The sequence below is a fragment of the Coregonus lavaretus genome (genome assembly GCF_964263955.1).
Source record: "Coregonus lavaretus genome assembly, chromosome: 29".
Lineage (NCBI taxonomy): Eukaryota > Metazoa > Chordata > Actinopteri > Salmoniformes > Salmonidae > Coregonus > Coregonus lavaretus.
In genome coordinates, this window is record NC_140016.1 from 20,129,135 (window position 1) to 20,148,513 (window position 19,379).

General features: G+C 45.8%; 1 protein-coding gene across 1 annotated transcript in view; it reads left to right on the forward strand.

Annotated features, from left to right (window-relative positions):
• The window catches only part of LOC311104902 (amyloid beta precursor protein binding family B member 2-like), a gene marked incomplete at its 5' end in the record, with an annotated part of 39,507 nt that extends 22,018 nt beyond the window's left edge, over positions 1-17,489 (forward strand). Inside the window, 6 exons of the mRNA XM_084146874.1 lie at positions 10,369-10,483; positions 11,700-11,775; positions 14,993-15,082; positions 15,201-15,316; positions 15,515-15,697; positions 15,931-17,489. Coding sequence (XP_084003000.1) covers positions 10,369-10,483; positions 11,700-11,775; positions 14,993-15,082; positions 15,201-15,316; positions 15,515-15,697; positions 15,931-16,104 — 754 coding nt within the window. The 3' untranslated portion in view covers positions 16,105-17,489. The remainder of the gene's footprint in view (positions 1-10,368; positions 10,484-11,699; positions 11,776-14,992; positions 15,083-15,200; positions 15,317-15,514; positions 15,698-15,930) is intronic.
• Between the last annotated feature and the right edge of the window lie 1,890 nt (positions 17,490-19,379).

The following is a 19,379-nucleotide window of genomic DNA, read 5'->3' on the forward strand; positions in this document are numbered from 1 at the left end:
GTGTGTGTGTGTATGTACAGGACAGTACGTGTCTGTGTATGTACTGGTGGGTGTGTGTTTGTACTGGTGGGTGTGTATGTACAGTACGTGTGTGTATTGGTGGGGGCATGCGTATATATGCATAGTTTAGCGCTTGTGTGTGTCTCTGCCACAGTGATGTAATGGCAGTTATGTCACCCCCATTTCCCAGCAGCCCTTGTACCTGCGCTGATGTCCCAATTGGCCATAGCTCATTGGCTGCTCACGTCCCCTTACCTTAATTAACATGCGTGTGCTTTAAACAGTCCACAGGGACGATGGTGGAACACCCAGGCCCACTCAATAAATGCCAGAGTGATTGATGCCTTTTCCTTCCCACTCCTGGTCTGATCAGGGCCCATTACAATGTCTCTCTTTACCCACGAGTCATCACTCTTATACTATAGCTCACTCCATCTTCCCACAATTCGTCTGTCTGTCCGCTCAGAACCATTTTTCTCTAAAGACTCATTATGGGAAGGACACTCGCTCTCCACCCTGGAATCATCACTCACACACACTATCTATCCATCCATACAACAGTTACTCTCCTTCATTTTCTCTCTCTCTTCTTCCTTCCATCTCTCTCCCCCTTCTCTTCTCCTGTCCCCTGTCCCCTTCTCTTCTCCTGTACCCTGTCCCCCTTCTCTTCTCCTGTCCCCTGACCCCCTTCTCTTCTCCTGTCCCCTGACCCCCTTCTCTTCTCCTGTCCCCTGACCCCTTCTCTTCTCCTGTCCCCTGTCCCCCTTCCTGTCCCCTGTCCCCCTTCCTGTCCCCTGTCCCCCTTCTCTTCTCCTGTCCCCTGACCCCTTCTCTTCTCCTGTCCCCTGACCCCTTCTCTTCTCCTGTCCCCTGACCCCTTCTCTTCTCCTGTCCCCTGACCCCTTCTCTTCTCCTGTCCCCTGACCCCTTCTCTTCTCCTGTCCCCTGTCCCCCTTCCTGTCCCCTGTCCCCCTTCTCTTCTCCTGTCCCCTGTCCCCCTTATCTTCTCCTGTCCCCTGTCCCCCTTCTCTTCTCCTGTCCCCCTTCTCTTCTCCTGTCCCCTGGCCCCTCCCACTTCACCGCCCTTTCCCTCATATCGCCCTCTCTCTCTCTCTCTCTCATTAACATGGTTAGGCACACCTGCTCTAATCCCAGATTACAGCCCCTGTTCCTCCTATATATTCCTCTCTCTGTCCCTCCCTCCATCCCTCCCTCCCTCCCCAGCAACCAATACATCTCTACCTACCTACTCCTCACAGCAATGCCCAGTGAGTAAGTTCACCCCTTAGACAGACTGGCTTTACATTCACAATGCTGAATATGTTCAGTCTGTCCACTCTCTGTATATACAGTCGTGGTCAAAAGTTTTGAGAATGACACAAAGATTTTCACAAAGTCTGCTGCCTCTTTGTCCCTCTTTGCCATGAGTCCCTCTTTGCCATGAAAATGAACTTAATCCCAAAAAACATTTCCACTGCATTTCAGCCCTGCCACAAAAGGACCAGCTGACATCATGTCAGTGATTCTCTCGTTAACACAGGTGAGAGTGTTGACGAGGACAAGGCTGGAGATCACTCTGTCATGCTGATTGAGTTAGAATAACAGACTGGAAGCTTTAAAAGGAGGGTGTTGCTTGAAATAATTGTTTTGCCTCTGTTAACCAAACACGTGCCGTCATCATTGCTTTGCACAAAAAGGGCTTCACAGGCAAGGATATTGCTGCTAGTAAGATTGCACCTAAATCAACCATTTATCGGATCATCAAGAACTTATAGGAGAGAGGTTCAATTGTTGTGAAGAAGGCTTCAGGGCGCCCAAGAAAGTCCAGCAAGCGCCAGGACCGTCTCCTAAAGTTGATTCAGCCAGGGGATCGGGGCACCACCAGTGCAGAGCTTGCTCAGGAATGGCAGCAGGCAGGTGTGAGTGCATCTGCACACACAGTGAGGCAAAGACTTTTGGAGGATGGCTTGGTGTCAATAAGGGCAGCGAGGAAGCCACTTCTCTCCAGGAAAAACATCAGGAACAGACTGATATTCTGCAAAAGGTACAGGGATTGGACTGCTGAGGACTGGGGTAAAGTCATTTTCTCTACTGAATCCCCTTTCCGATTGTTTGGGGCATCCGGAAAAAAGCTTGTCCGGAGAAGACAAGGTGAGCGCTACCATCAGTCCTGTTTCATGCCAACAGTAAAGAATCCTGAGACCATTCATGTGTGGGGTTACTTCTCAGCCAAGGGAGTGGGCTCACTCACAATTTTGCCTAAGAACACAGCCATGAATAAAGAATGGTACCAACACATCCTCCGAGAGCAACTTCTCCCAACCATCCAACAACAGTTTGGTGACGAACAATGCCTTTTCCAGCATGATGGAGCACCTTGCCATAAGGCAAAAGTGATAACTAAGTGGCTCGGGGAACAAAACATCGACATTTTGGGTCCATGGCCAGGAAACTCCCCAGACCTTAATCCCATTGAGAACTTGTGGTCAATCCTCAAGAGGCGGGTGGACAAACAAAAACCCACAAATTCTGACAAACTCCAAGCATTGATTATGCAAGAATGGGCTGCCATCAGTCAGGATGTGGCCCAGAAGTTAATTGACAGCATGCCAGGGCGGATTGCAGAGGTCTTGAAAAAGAAGGGTCAACACTGCAAATATTGACTCTTTGCATAAACTTAATGTAATTGTCAATAAAAGCCTTTGACACTTATGGAATGCTTGTAATTATAATTCAGTATACCATAGTAACGTCTGACAAAAATATCTAAAAACACTGAAGCAGCGAACTTTGTGAAGACCAATACTTGTGTCATTCTCAAACCTTTTGACCACGACTGTACAACCTGTTATGGCACATAGCACTTTGTAGTGCAGACAGAACTGCAGTTGTTGTTTTATGCTGTGGTTGGGTTGACCTGGATCTCAGGGGTCGTAGGTAGTACAGCATGATGTAGAGCTCTGTAGCACTGTAGTAGTCTCTACACTAGGAGGAAGCTGTAGTAGTCTACAGTAGGAGGAAGCTGTAGTAGTCTACAGTAGAAGGAAGCTGTAGTAGTCTCTACAGCAGGGTTCTTCAATTCCGGTCCTGGAGGGCCGAAACACTTCTGTTTTTTATTTCTACCTGGTAGTTAATTGCACTCACTTGGTGTCCCAGGTCTGAATTAGCCCCTGATTAGAAGGAGAGGATGAAAAACAGAGGTGTTTCGGCCCTCCAGGACCAGAATTGAAGAACCCTGCTCTACAGTAAGAGGAAGCTGTAGTAGTCTCTACAATAGGAGGAAGCTGTAGTAGTCTCTACAGTAGGAGGAAGCTGTAGTAGTCTCTACAGTAGTAGGAAGCTGTAGTAGTCTCTACAGTAGGAAGATGTAGTAGTATCTACAGTAGGAAGCTGTAGTAGTCTCTATAGTAGGAGGAAGCTGTAGTAGTCTCTACAGTAGGAAGCTGTAGTAGTCTATAGTAGGAGGAAACTGTAGTAGTCTCTATAGTAGGAATATGTAGTAGTCTCTACAGTAGGAAGATGTAGTAGTCTCTATAGTAGTAGGAAGTTGTAGTAGTCTCTACAGTAGGAAGATGTAGTAGTCTCTACAGTAGGAAGATGTAGTAGTCTCTACAGTAGGAGGAAGCTGTAGTAGTCTCTATAGTAGTAGGAAGTTGTAGTAGTCTCTACAGTAGGAAGATGTAGTAGTCTCTATAGTAGGAGGAAGCTGTAGTAGTCTCTACAGTAGGAAGCTGTAGTAGTCTCTACAGTAGGAAGATGTAGTAGTCTCTATAGTAGGAATATGTAGTAGTCTCTACAGTAGGAAGATGTAGTAGTCTCTACAGTAGGAAGATGTAGTAGTCTCTATAGTAGGAGGAAGCTGTAGTAGTCTCTATAGTAGGAATATGTAGTAGTCTCTACAGTAGGAAGATGTAGTAGTCTCTATAGTAGGAGGAAGCTGTAGTAGTCTCTATAGTAGGAAGATGTAGTAGTCTCTACAGTAGGAAGCTGTAGTAGTCTCTATAGTAGTAGGAAGTTGTAGTAGTCTCTACAGTAGGAAGATGTAGTAGTCTCTACAGTAGGAAGATGTAGTAGTCTCTATAGTAGGAGGAAGCTGTAGTAGTCTCTACAGTAGGAAGATGTAGTAGTCTCTACAGTAGGAGGAAGCTGTAGTAGTCTCTATAGTAGGAATATGTAGTAGTCTCTACAGTAGGAAGATGTAGTAGTCTCTATAGTAGTAGGAAGTTGTAGTAGTCTCTACAGTAGGAAGATGTAGTAGTCTCTATAGTAGTAGGAAGTTGTAGTAGTCTCTACAGTAGGAAGATGTAGTAGTCTCTATAGTAGTAGGAAGCTGTAGTAGTCTCTACAGTAGGAAGCTGTAGTAGTCTCTACAGTAGGAAGATGTAGTAGTCTCTATAGTAGGAATATGTAGTAGTCTCTACAGTAGGAAGATGTAGTAGTCTCTACAGTAGGAAGATGTAGTAGTCTCTATAGTAGGAGGAAGCTGTAGTAGTCTCTATAGTAGGAATATGTAGTAGTCTCTACATTAGGAAGATGTAGTAGTCTCTATAGTAGGAGGAAGCTGTAGTAGTCTCTATAGTAGGAGGAAGCTGTAGTAGTCTCTACAGTAGGAAGATGTAGTAGTCTCTACAGTAGGAAGATGTAGTAGTCTCTATAGTAGGAGGAAGCTGTAGTAGTCTCTATAGTAGGAATATGTAGTAGTCTCTACAGTAGGAAGATGTAGTAGTCTCTATAGTAGGAAGCTGTAGTAGTCTACAGTAGGAGGAAGTTGTAGTAGTCTCTACAGTAGGAGGAAGCTGTAGTAGTCTCTACAGTAGGAGGAAGCTGTAGTAGTCTCTACAGTAGGAAGATGTAGTAGTATCTACAGTAGGAAGATGTAGTAGTCTCTACAGTAGGAAGCTGTAGTAGTCTCTATAGTAGGAGGAAGCTGTAGTAGTCTCTACAGTAGGAAGATGTAGTAGTCTCTACAGTACACTTGTAAAAGACCCAACAGCACTGTATAGTCTACTATCACACCCTCTGCTGCATAGACCACTGCATTGGCCATAAAACATCTCTCCACTTTACAGACGGTAGTCATACACTGGTGTGGGCTATACTCAATTTAATACACCATAGACGTTTTTATTTTTACATCGACTTAACTTTGCCCCAGTTCTGTGCTGCCTCTGGCTGTATCGATGATGGAGTACGGGTACGTGTGTGTGCCGTGCATTCCGTTCATGCCGTGTGTGTGAGTATGTGTATATGCGTCTGTTTGTGTTGTCTCCCAGTGATTTAGTATAGTATATGCCCCCCCCCCCCCCCCCTCCCTGGCCTGGGTGTTGAGGGAGAGCTCGTTTGGGTGTGTGTAACAATGTGTATTGCTGCTGTAAACAACTTGATGGTGCAGGGAGGTAATTAAGGCCAGACATTAGCACTAATGGCTGTGGGCTGTGACTAATTCACCACACTGCACAGGGCTTTCCTCTATCTCGCTCTCTCTGCCTGTCACTGAGATGCACAATACATGCTTTATGACCACAACACATACTGGATTCCAGAACTTCTGCCATAATATAATATTTATAGTTCCTAGCAGTGGTTTAGTATTCTCTTTATATTGTGAAGTATATGCTTTATCAGTGGGAAATATATTGTAGGGGCGGGGGCAGTGTAGCGATGCTCTCTAATGAGCTGGTCCCTCCATTAGCTATAATATATTCTAATTATTAATAGAATAAATCAACAGAATCCATACTTGTAGATTGGAGAACACATCATCAGAATGCAGTATGGTATTCCAGTTTGTGGGGAGACACACAGCGTTTGGACTTTGGCGATAACATTGTAGGAGAGAAAACATACTTCCACCCACTCAGCCATATTTCCACAGTGGTTTAGTATTCTTTTTATACTGACTATAAAGGACATGATTGGGACTGTGTTAAAAGGGTCAAATAACTAATTTAGAGACCAATGATTTATTCACTCTTGTTGCTAGACTACAGTGTTAGTCCATTCACTAAAACTGGACCATAGTTGGTGTGAAACTGGGCTCAACCTGAATAAATGTGAAACTGGGCTCAACCTTAATCAAATTAGATTGAAACCAGAGTCAAACCAGATTGAAAGCAGAGTCAAACCAGATTGAAAGCAGGTGTCTATGCACTAACTCTCCTCATCCCTCTGACCCTCACACCTTTGTGTACATGACTGTGTCACAGTCAGAACACTTATTCAGTCATTTACATAAACGATTAGCATATGTAACAACATTTGCATAGGGGCTGGCACTTTTGGATACAGTCTGTAAAGCTGTTTGATAATTGCAGTCTGTGTGAAGTGTGTGTAATGGTGCGGTGCGTGTAGTGTGTGTGTGTGTGTCTGTTTGTGTGTGTGTGTGTGTGACAGATGGTGGAGAGGACAGACAGGCTCTTGTGAATAATACCAGGGATTAGGGAGCAGTAGAGAAACTACAGTAAGCCAAAGTTACAACAGGTTAGGGAGTTATAGTCGTAATTATACAATGACACGTTTATGGTTATGGTAACCGTTGACTACCTCCTCCTGGTCTCCTCAATTCATTCAAACTTCACCTCTCCACCCTTACCTCCATCCTAATCACCACATCCTACTACCCCCCCACTCTCCACCTCACCTACTACTCTTACCCCTTGCCATACACCCCTATCACCCCAACTTCACCCAAATCCTCCCACCTTTCCCTAGCTATACTACTCCTACCTCAGGGGACCTCTCCCCTCTCCTTCTCCTTGCTCCAGAGCCTCTATTCCTCTCCCTCCTACCCACCTGGTTCCTCCCTGGTTCCTCCAGCCCGGCCCTATCCATTAAAGCAGCAGGGGAGCTCAGTGAGACCTCCAATACCTGAATGCCTCTCTCTCTCTCTCTCTCTGATCTCTGCTGTGTCACTGGGGGTCACAGCTAACTGATCCTTAATGATAGTGACTGACTGGGGAGGGATAAAACCCCTCTCTCTAACCGAAGGGTGTTATCTCACTCAAATAGGGTCAGTGTGACACTGGTAAAATGATTGTTCTTCAGTCAGGTGTATCTGTAAACTGTAATGGGGTTTCACAACTGTGTCGCCTCAACACTTTACCAAATTAAATGGAGGTTTGTGTGTGCACGCACCGGTGCTGCCTGTGTGTCTGTGTGTGTGTTGGCCACCTGCTGTGAGGAGATGTGGTAGAAACACCAGTAGTGATGTCTGTGTCTGTACACCCCTGTTTGAACCAGGGAGCAGCTGTTTCTCCTGCTGCCTATCTCACTAGCTCTCTCTGGTTTCTACTAATACTGTCTATCTCTCTGGTTTCTACTAATACTGGGGAGATAGAGAGAGGGGGTAGGAGAGAGAGGGGGTAGGAGAGAGAGGGGTTAGGAGAGAGAGGGAGGAGGTAGGAGAGAGAGGGAGGAGGTAGGAGAGAGAGGGAGGGGGTAGGGGAGAGAGGTGGAAAGTACAGTGATGAAGGAGCGGGAAAGAAGATTAAAGGGGGAATGGATAGATGGAGGATGAAAGAGAAAAAACTGAGTGCCAGAGAGAGAGATTCAGTTGCATATAATGATAGGTTTAGTGTGTTGGCATGTCAAACAGCAGAGGTGTGATGTGTCATAATGGAGCAGAACACTAAGCTATGCCGCTGAAATGAAAAGTACACAGAGGCTGACAGAGCTGAAGCTTCCACACACACACACACACTGCTCAGGGAATGGAGACACCTTCTGATTGGGGCCAAAGAGCATCCTCTGTGATACAACTTCTATAGACTTAAGTCTGAGTCACTCTGCTCCCCAGAATATTCAATGTACTAACAGTGTCTTTTTCCCATCTGCATCTCTCTCTCTCTCTCTCTCTCTCTCTCTTCTCTCTCTCTCTCTCTCTCTTCTCTCTCTCTCTCTCTCTATCTCTCTCTCTCTCTTCTCTCTCTCTCTCTCTCTCTCTCTCTCTCTCTCTCTCTCTCTCTCTCTCTCTCTCTCTCTCTCTCTCTCTCTCTCTCTCTCTCTCTCTCTCTCTCTCTCTCTCACTCTCTCTCTCCTCCTCTCTCTCTCTCTCTCTCTCTCTCTCTCTCTCTCTCTCTCTCTCTCTCTCCTCTGCTTCCCTGGACCTAGAGAAAGGTAAATGGTTTGTGTGCTACATGTATAGCCTCTGTCTTCTCTGTAATCATTGTGTGAAGTCTCCATTTTACCTGCAGTCACAAGCCTATTCAGCTGCCTGGGAGTGACAGACAGACAGCCTGGGATTAGCTCTGCTCTTTAGATAGAACACAGTACTACAAGCTGACAGACAGACAGACAGACAGGCAGACAACAGCCTGGAAGTTAGCTCCTCTCTTTAGATAGAACACAGTACTCAGACAGACAGACAGACAGCAGACTGGGGAGTTAGCTCCTCTCTTTAGATAGAACACAGTGCTCAGACTGACTGACAGACTGACAGCCTGGGAGTTAGCTCCTCTCTTTAGATAGAACACATTACTCAGACAGACAGACAGACAGCCTGGGCGTTAGCTCCTCTCTTTAGATAGAACACATTCACTGACTGACTGACTGACAGACAGCAGACAGCCTGGGAGTTAGCTCCTCTCTTTAAAACACAGTACTCAGACTGACAGACAGACAGACTGACAGCAAACAGCCTGGGAGTTAGCTCCTCTCTTTAGATAGAACACTGTACTCAGACAGACAGACAGACAGCCTGGGCGTTAGCTCCTCTCTTTAGACAGAACACATTCACTGACTGACTGACTGACAGACAGCAGACAGCCTGGGAGTTAGCTCCTCTCTTTAAAACACAGTACTCAGACTGACAGACAGACAGACTGACAGCAGACAGCCTGGGAGTTAGCTCCTCTCTTTAGATAGAACACTGTACTCAGACTGACGCTCACTCAGTCACCACAGGCTGTTATTATCTCAATACTGCATCTCTGTTTCTGCTCTCAAAAGACTTTAAACACAACATGAGACATTTGTCATATAGACTCAAGGCCACTGTACTCTGCAGCTTGTGTGACAGAATGCTGAAATGTCCTGCAGCTTGTGTGACAGAATGCTGAAATGTCCTGCAGCTTGTGTGACAGAATGCTTAGATGTCCACACGCACCTACTCACACAGTCATACACACACCCCTCCCCTTTCCGTTCTCTCCGCTGGCCAGGAGCAGAGTATTATCCACCCAAAGTGTGTGAGCACACAATTTAGCAGGGAGACAGGGCTGGTAATGGACTCATAAACAGAGACGTACCGCTGTGATAAACGCTGAGTGTGTGTGTGTGTCACAGCTGCACCTGTGGCTCTGCTCAGTTACCCTGCATGGCCCCTCAGCATGGTTCCACTCCCAAGTGCTCTCTCCTTTATCTGACATTCTTCCTTTATCACTCTGTTTTTCTGTCCATGGTTTTCCAGATTCCCTCTCTACTCTCTACTCTGTGATGATTATTTGTTGATGGTGTATGTATGACAGGTGTTGTATTTCATCCCCATCCAACTCTCTCTCTCTCTCTACCTCTCTCTCTCTCTCTCTCTCTCTCTCTCTCTCTCTCTCTCTCTCCTCTCTCTCTCTCTCTCTCTCTCTCTCTCTCTCTCTCTACCTCTCTCTCTCTCTCTCTCTACCTCTCTCTCTCTCTCTCTACCTCTCTCTCTCTGGCATGTGGCAACTGTCTGATGTTCTCAGCATGGCATTTCCTTTTCCCTATGCGTGTGTGTGTGTGTGTGCACCCTAGAGAAGACACAGTTATATTCCTGAGGCAGTGAATGATAATCCAGTATGATAATAACTGTGCACTAAGGATAGGGAAGCACTCATCATCGTTCATCTATGGAAACACAAGTAAACAAAGTAGCTTCTATTTATAGTTCAACCATACATTGCATGTCAAGGTATATATATATATTGGCCTATTACTAATTCAGAGTAGAGATTTCATAGTAGTGGAAGCCTCTGTATTCTACCCCATGCCTTTCAAAAAATATATTAAATTGTAAAATATACAGGCACTAATTGACTGAATTATCTGCCATATACTTAAGCATTAAGGCCTGAGGGGGTGTGGTATATGACCAATATACCACGGCTAAGGGCTGTTCTTAAGCATGACGCAACGTGGAGTGCCTGGATACAGCCCTTAGCCGTGGTATATTGGCCTATATACCACAAACCCTTGAGGTGCCTTATTGCTATTATAAATTGGTCACCAACGTAATTAGAGCAGTAAAAAAAAAGTTTTGTCATACCCATGGTATATTGTCTGATATACCACGGCTGTCAGCCAATCAGCATTCAGGGCTCAAACCACCCAGTTTATACATGCATGTAAATATGATATAGGTATTGATATCTCATATGATATCTTCTGTGTATCCTATAGGGACTTTGCCTATGTGGCGAGAGACAAAACCACGCGGGTGTTGAAATGCCATGTGTTTCGATGTGATACCCCTGCAGAAGCTATAGCAACGAGTCTCCACGAAATCTGTTCCAAGGTGAGTGGGCCTGCGGTTCCAGACAGAGAGGAAGTAGACACAGACAGACAGTACACTCTCAGGGAAATGCACTGTCTATTTACAGAAGTCTAAATTCACAGTGAAATGTTACTGACGTTGAATTAGCCTATTCAAGTCGAATAAATAGAAAGAAGCAGTCCTGCTTACAGTATGTGTACCCCTACCAACACCACTATCTGGCCCAGGGCGGGTGTGCAGTTTTGAATGTGAGGGGAGGTGGGAGTGTGTTAATCCTCTCAGGGTTAGGGAGGTGCTAGCCCTGAAAGGTGTCAAACTGAGACCCAGGTGTGAAACTGAGTCCCAGGTGTCAAACAGAGTCCCAGGTATGAAACTGAGTCCCAGTCACGAATGTCCTGTTCCTTTATCATACTACCAAACAATCCCCTGACTACTGTTTCAGACATTGACAACTCAGGTAGGGTCTGCAGGGTTTAGACCAGACATGACCTTGAGAAGGACAATTGACTCAACAAAATAAAGAATATTTGTCTGGTGAGTATGATCTACAGTCTGATAGAGAGATGGTGACCCACTTTGAAAAGACACACCACGTCTTTTCTCAGTGTTTCTCAGCTCTTAATCAATAATTTGTTGGTTTAGCAGTCCCAGACAGAATGAAAAGAATAATCCGGGCCCCCAAACAAAGTGAATGACTCATTTGCGGGTGTGGGTCAGTAAATGAGTGTCTCACTCCACATTGTCTATTTAAACGCAGTTCTGCAGAGGGGAAAATAACTGACCTCGGACTCTGCTGTTGTGCAATGCAACGAGTGTGTGTATTTGAGCGCGTGTGTGTGTTCACCTGTGAGCAGAGAGTTGCAGACTCACCATAGACTTTGATTAATGACACCTACAATGAATCAAGTATCTGGAGCAGGGAGTGCGCCACACTGCAGTGCCCTCCACACTATTGTTAAGGAGGGATGCTGCTCTACGTCAGTTAGAAAGGAGGAAGAGATGGAGACGACAAAACGAAGAGATTCATTTATTTTGGAAATATTTCTACATTTTAGTTCAAAGAACACGTAATGACTTGTGCTTCTTAGTTTGAAGTTTAAACGCTTTGAAGGTTCTTTAACTTTACAACCTTATCCCCCCCCCCACTCTTTAACCCTCTCTTACCCTGTCTCTGACTCTCCCTCTCTCCCCCTCCTATTTTGTGCTCTCGCTCTCCTCCATTCCTCTCCTCCTCTAGATCATGGCTGAGAGGAAGAGTGCCAAAGCTGCTGCCGGCAGCTCATCCCAAACAGGCTCCGATGTTCCTCTCCAGGGTAGGAGTTTGTTGACCCACACACATACATTAGTACTGTTGTCTGTTTAGGGAATTGGAGTTAAGCATCAAAGGGATACTTCAGGATTTTGGCAATTAGGCCCTTTATCTACTTCTGCAGAGTCAGATGAACTCGTGGATACTATTTGTATGTCTCTGTGTCCAGTATGAAGGAAGTAAGAGGTAGTTTTGCGAGCCAATGCTAACTATCTTTAGCGCAATGACTGGAAGTCTATGGGTATCTGCTAGCATGCTTTTCAATGACATCATCACACTCCTTGACTTTTTCCACATTTTGTTACGTTACAGGCTTATTCTAAAATGGATGGAATTGTTTTTTAATGACAAAGCAAAAACAGGTTTTGATACATTTTTGCCAATTTATTAAAAAATAAAAAACAGAAATATCACATTTACATAGTATTCAGACCCTTTACTCAGTACTTTGTTGAAGCGCCTTTGGCAGTGATTACAGCCTCAAGTCTTCTTGGGTATGACGCTACAAGCTTGGCACACCTGTATTTGGGGAGTTTCTCCCATTCTTCTCTGCAGATCCTCTCAAGCTCTGTCAGGTTGGATGGGGAGCATCGCTGCACAGCTATTTTCAGGTCTCTCCAGAGATGTTCGATCGGGTTCAAGTCCGGGCTCTGGCTGGGCCACTCAAGGACATTGAGAGACTTGTCCCGACGCCACTCCTGCGTTGTCTTGGCTGTGTGCTTAGGGTCGTTGTCCTGTGGGAAGGTGAACCTTCGCCCCAGTCTGAGGTCCTGAGCGTTCTGGAGCAGGTTTTCATCAAGGATCTCTCTGTACTTTGCTCCGTTCATCTTTCCCTCGATCCTAACTAGTTTCCCTGTCACTGCCGCTGAAAAACATCCCCACAGCATGATGCTGCCACCATGCTTCACCGTAGGGATGGTGCCAGGATTCCTCCAGATGTGACGCTTGGCATTCAGCCCAAAGAGTTCAATCTTGGTTTCATCAGAGCAGAGAATCTTGTTTCTCATGGTCTGAGAGTCTTTAGGTGCCTTTTGGCAAACTCCAAGTGGGCTGTCATGTACCTTTTACTGAGGAATGGCTTCCGTCTGGCCACTCTACCATAAAGGCCTGATTGTTGGAGTGCTGCAGAGATGGTTGTCTTTCTGGAAGGTTCTCCCATCTCCACAGAGGAACTCTAGAGCTCTGTCAGAGTGACCATCGGGTTCTTGGTCACCTCCCTGACCAAGGCCCTTCTCCCCCAATTGCTCAGTTTGGCCAGGCGGCCAGCTCTAGGAAGAGTCTTGGTGGTTTCAAACTTCTTCCATTTAAGAGTGATGGAGGCCGCTGTTCTTGGGGACCTGCAATGCTGCAGAAATGTTTTGGTACCCTTCCCCAGATCTGTGCCTCTACACAATCCTGTCTCGGAGCTCTACGGACAATTCCTTCGACCTCATGGCTTGGTTTTTGCTCTGACATGCACTGTCAACTGTGTGACCTTATAGAGACAGGTGTGTGCCTTTCCAAATCATGTCCAATCAATTGAATTTACCACAGGTGGACTCAAATCAAGTTGTAGAAAAATCTCAAGGATGATCAATGGAAACAGGGTGCACCTGAGCTCAATTTCGAGTCTCATAGCAAAGGTTCTGAATACTTATGTAAATAAGGTATTTCTGTAAACCTGTTTTCACTTTGTCATTATGGGGTATTGTGTGTAGATTGATGAGAAAAAAAATAGTTCATCAATTTTAGAATAAGACTGTAACGTAACAAAATGTGGAAAAAGTCAAGAGGTCTGAATACTTTCCGAATGCACTGTATATACATAAGTATGTGGACACCCCTTCAAATGAGTGGATTCGGCTATTTAATAATAATAATATGCCATTTAGCAGACGCTTTTATCCAAAGCGACTTACAGTCATGTGTGCATAAATGTTTACGTATGGGTGGTCCCAGGGATCGAACCCACTACCGTGCCGTTACAAGCGCCATGCTCTACCAATTGAGCTACATGCAATCTCCATAGACAAACATTGGCAGTAGAATGGCCTTACTGAAGAGCTCAGTGACTTTGGAATGAGATGTTCGACGAGCAGGAGTCCACATACTTTTGGTCATGTAGTATATCTGCTAGCACAGTCATTGCACTAACGCTAGTTAGCAATTGCGCTAGCGCTACTCAGCAACTTCCTTCAAACTGCACGCAGCTCATTGCCAAAATCCCCAAGTATCCCTCTAACTCCCTCTCTATATTTCATGAGTGTGTTTCACTGCAAATTAAAAAATACCCCTTATGAATCCAGAACTGACTGCAAACACATGTTAATGAAAAAGATAGCCGTGTTGTGTTCACTTACTGAATTATGCTGACAACAGTACAACGTCTCATAATACAGGACCAAACCATTCTCACATCGTGGCGTTAATGCTATTCCACATTTTCCATTCCACTACGCCGCAACACATATCCATCCTCCTTTTCATCCGAAGTTAATTCATGATGGATAATAAAAAAACAATTCATCCCATAACTTTGGCTTTGAGGCAGGATCTGCTGACTGTGGGGGAAATACCTTTATTCTATGCATAGAATAAAAGTCCTACATTGGCTTTGAGCTCGCGGGAGCAGCTGAGCTCATTAAAAGCCAATTAGTGTTGCGTAGCAAGCCCTAACTCTCAGCAACCCCTATTGAGAGATCAAAGCACACATTGGATTAACATTGCTCACTCACTACCACGACCAAACCGTCTGTGCACTCCACTCGCCAGATCCCTCCACTGTCTCTCCCGTCCTTTAATTCCATCCCTCGTTTCTCCTGACCCTCAGGCAGAGTGTAATAGGAAGTAGGCTAACTCCTTTTCTGTTATTTTTCGGGGGAGTTGGTATTCAAACCATCTTATCCTCTTCTCTGTGTTAGAGGGAGGGAAGTCCTCCTGCCCCTCAGGCCATCCTGTAAATAGACATATCTTTTTTTTTTCAGCCGAGCCCCTCTGAAGTTCATATGGCCTACTTAATTAGATGCAACAGCATCTGAAATATTCCAGTATTCACACAAGTATCTGTTTATTTTTGCATTTTAGACTAATAAGCCTGTTTGGACATTTCTTTGCCGGAGTCTTTGCTCAGATGTGCTTTGTACTGTGTATTCCCTGCAGTGTGTGTGTGTGTGTGTGTGTGTGTGTGTGTGTGTGTGTGTGTGTGTGTATCTTTGGTGTCTGATGTGTGTATTCTCCCACAGAGTTTCCCATGCCAAAGACTGAGCTGGTGCAGAAGTTCCATGTGCACTACCTGGGGATGACGTCTGTGTCTCGCCCAATAGGTAAGAGAAGTAAGGAAACAACGAACACAGCCGTGCCTACTCACCTGCACCTGTCCCATCAAACATGCTCCATACTACGTGCCTTCTCCAACTAACTCGGGTTTCACCTCTCTCTCCCTCTCTCCAGGTATGGACATCATCAACGGGGCTATAGAGAGCTTGGTGTCCTCCATAGGGAAAGAGGACTGGACCCCTGTTACTCTGAGTGTAGCTGACGCCACTGTGGCTGTCATCAAGGAGAAGGCACGTAGCATCTTTTCTCCACTTAACTACAGATTATTAGTGACTTCACCACAGCATCCATTCATGATTTTATTTGTTATCCAATAGATTCACCTGTGATCCACATGGACGGAGAGCGCTGGTTCTTCCCTCATCATGACAAAAAATCTAAATGTATATCTGAGTGTTCTTTAACAATTATATTGGTCCCCTGGACAGGAAGAGGAGGAGGAAGTGCTGGTGGAGTGCCGCGTGCGTTTCCTGTCCTTCATGGGCGTGGGCCGGGATATCCACACCTTCGCCTTCGTCATGGACTCTGGGAACCAGCACTTCCAGTGCCACGTGTTCTGGTGTGACCCCAACGCTGGCAGCGTGTCTGAGGCCGTCCAGGCAGCCTGTGTGGTGAGCTCACACACATAGCTATACACACACGTACTGTATATATAAAGACAGACATAGACAGACATAGACAGACAGACAATCTAAACCAGGATGTGGACATGACGGTAGGGTTAGGACTGTGGTTATAGCTAGGGTTAGGGTTGAGCCAGGATGTGGACATGACGGTAGGGTTAGTGTTAGGGTTGTGGTAGAGGTAGACTCTGATGTACTTTCCTCCTCTTCCTCCTCCTCAGCTGCGGTACCAGAAGTGTCTGGTGGCCCGCCCCCCCTCCCAGAGAGCTGGCTCCTCCTCCCCGCCACCCGACTCAGTGACACGCCGGGTGACTACCAGCGTGAAGCGTGGAGTCCAGTCTCTCATAGACACTCTGAAAACAAAGAAACCACCCTCAGAACTGCCCCAGCAATGACAGACAGCTCGCTGACCACACCCCCAACCCCAGCCCCTGGCTCTGTCATTCACACTATCGCCCGACTATGACCTACAACCACGCCTAACCAATACGAGCCATGGTAACCAACAATGTACATACATGTTAACTTATTACCACTGGGCAGACCAAAGGAGGAATGGAACTGGAAATTGACGTCTGCTCAAAATAATAAAAAGTGAAATAATCTGCAGAAGAAGAGGAGGAGGAGGAAGTCCAAGCTTCAGCATGATGAGGTGCTGGTGATTTGTGTCTCTAATGGAACTTTCCATTGACTTTTTGAACTCTGCTGTGTCATAGCGAAACTGTCCTACTTTAGCCAGGCCACACCTGTCTTCACCGGGCATCGCCCCAGTCTTGTGGAGTATTATAACTACTGAGCTCTATGGAGTATTAGACTACTACTGAACAACACTAGACATACCTGAGAAAAAGAACCAATCCCCATTGAGTGCTGGCTTAGTTATATCAGGAGGGCCATTGAATGACTGTTTTTGGTCTCCTTTATCTGCCCCCTGTTTTCTACTTCTTGGGCACAGTGAGTGTAACCCTGTTCCCATCGCAGTGCCAAACTGAGTAGCATTCCAGAACGGGACACACACGTGTCTCTTTAAGACGTCTGTCTCGTTAATGTGGAAACGGGACATGCTTATGGGAAAAGCCAACCATCACGGACAAGGCCACTGACCAATCAGCACCATCCAGCTGCTCTACCCGACCTAGTAACCTTTGACCCCCAGACTGCAACAGAAACGTGTCATGTGATGGACTATACAGGCATGATGTCATAGCAGAGACAAGAAGTGAACAGAACATGGGAACCAATGTATTCCATTCCCTGGCTAGGAATTCCATCTGGCTCACAAAACAGACTGAACCAATGTCTCCCTTGAGGAGGGGTGCGCGATTGTACTATAATTACCCCTCTGATTGTAAAGTAATGATTGTATCCCCGGTTGGAGAGGAGATGGTAGAGATGAGAAGGAGGAATGGGGTGGTGTTGGTGTTGCATGTGTCTGTAATCTGAATGTGAGGAGATAGATAGATAGATTATTATGGGGGAGAGAGGTTACTGAGGAGGGTGTCAATATGGACATAGATGCTCTGCACAAAACCCCAACCCCACCAGACTATCTATACCCGTCCACACACACACACACACACACACACACGTTCACCCAGCTATGGAGGACTGACTCCTATTGGACCCAGGGACACCTCTCTCCACTCTAACTCAACTCTGTGAATGCAATCCAATCCAACGTAAAAACACAAAAATATAGACGTGAAAATACTGTCATTCATGTGCTGTTCTTCACTCATCTCTACACCATGTAAATGTAATCTGTTGTGAAAATAAATGCATTACCAATAAAAGGGAAGGTCTTCAAAGTGCAGGTTTATTTTCTCATGTTCAAGTCAATGCAACTACACTCCCATCCATATTGGACAGTAAAGCTAGCATTTAAAATGTGGCTCTATACTCCAGCCTGTTGGATTTGAGATCAAATGTCTCATATGAGGCGACAGTACAGAATGTCACCTTTTATTTCAGGGTATTGTCATACATAAACTCAGCAAAAAAAGAAACGTCCTCTCACTGTCAACTGCGTTTATTTTCAGCAAACTAAACATGTGTAAATATTTGTATGAACATAACAAGATTCAACAACTGAGACATAAACTGAACAAGTTCCACAGACATGTGACTAACAGAAATTGAATAATGTGTCCCTTAACAAAGGGGGGGTCAAAATCAAAAGTAACAGTCAGTATCTGGTGTGGCCACCAGCTTAATTAATTACTGCAGTGCATCTCCTCCTCATGGACTGCACCAGATTTGCCAGTTCTTGCTGTGAGCTGTTACCCCACTCTTCCACCAAGGCACCTACAAGTTCCCGGACATTTCTGGGGGGAATGGCCCCAGCCCTCACCCTCCGATCCAACAGGTCCCAGACGTGCTCAATGGGATTGAGATCCGGGCTCTTCGCTGGCCATGGCAGAACACTGACATTCCTGTATTGCAGGAAATCACGCACAGAACGAGCAGTATGGCTGGTGGCATTGTCATGCTGGAGGGTCATGTCAGGATGAGCCTGCAGGAAGGGTACCACATGAGGGAGGAAGATGTCTTCCCTGTAACGCACAGTGTTGAGATTGCCTGCAATGACAACAAGCTCAGTCCGACGATGCTGTGACACACCGCCCCAGACCATGACGGACCCTCCACCTCCAAATCGATCCCGCTCCAAAGTACAGGCCTCGGTGTAACGCTCATTCCTTTGACAATAAACGCGAATCCGACCATCACCCCTGGTGAGACAAAACCGCGACTCGTCAGTGAAGAGCACTTTTTGCCAGTCCTGTCTGGTCCAGCGACGGTGGGTTTGTGCCCATAGGCGACGTTGTTGCCGGTGATGTCTGGTGAGGACCTGCCTTACAACAGGCCTACAAGCCCTCAGTCCAGCCTCTCTCAGCCTATTGTGGACAGTCTGAGCACTGATTGAGGGATTGTGCGTTCCTGGTGTAACTCTGGCAGTTGTTGTTGCCATCCTGTACCTGTCCCGCAGGTGTGATGTTCGGATGTACCGGTCCTGTGCAGGTGTTGTTACACGTGGTCTGCCACTGCGAGGACGATCAGCTGTCCGTCCTGTCTCCCTGTAGCGCTGTCTTAGGCGTCTCACAGTACAGACATTGCAAATTATTGCCCTGGCCACATCTGCAGTCCTCATGCCTCCTTGCAGCATGCCTAAGGCACGTTCATGCAGATGAGCAGGGACCCTGGGCATCTTTCTTTTGGTGTTTTTCAGAGTCAGTAGAAAGGCCTCTTTAGTGTCCTAAGTTTTCATAACTGTGACCTTAATTGCTTACAGTCTGTAAGCTGTTAGTGTCTTAACGACCGTTCCACAGGTGCATGTTCATTAATTGTTTATGGTTCATTGAACAAGCATAGGAAACGGTGTTTAAACCCTTTACAATGAAGATCTGTGAAGTTATTTTGATTTTTACTAATTAACTTTGAAAGACAGGGTCCTGAAAAAGGGACGTTTTCTTTTTTTGCTGAGTTTGTGTTTTACCATTTAGAAATGAAAGCACTTTATAGATCTAGTCCCACCATTTGAAGATGTCATAAGTATTTGGACAAATTCACTTAGTGTTTTAAAGCAGTCAAAAGTTTAGTATTTGGTCCCATCTTCCTAGCAAGCAATGACTACATCAAAAAACTAGTTGGATGCATTTGCAGTTTGTTTTGG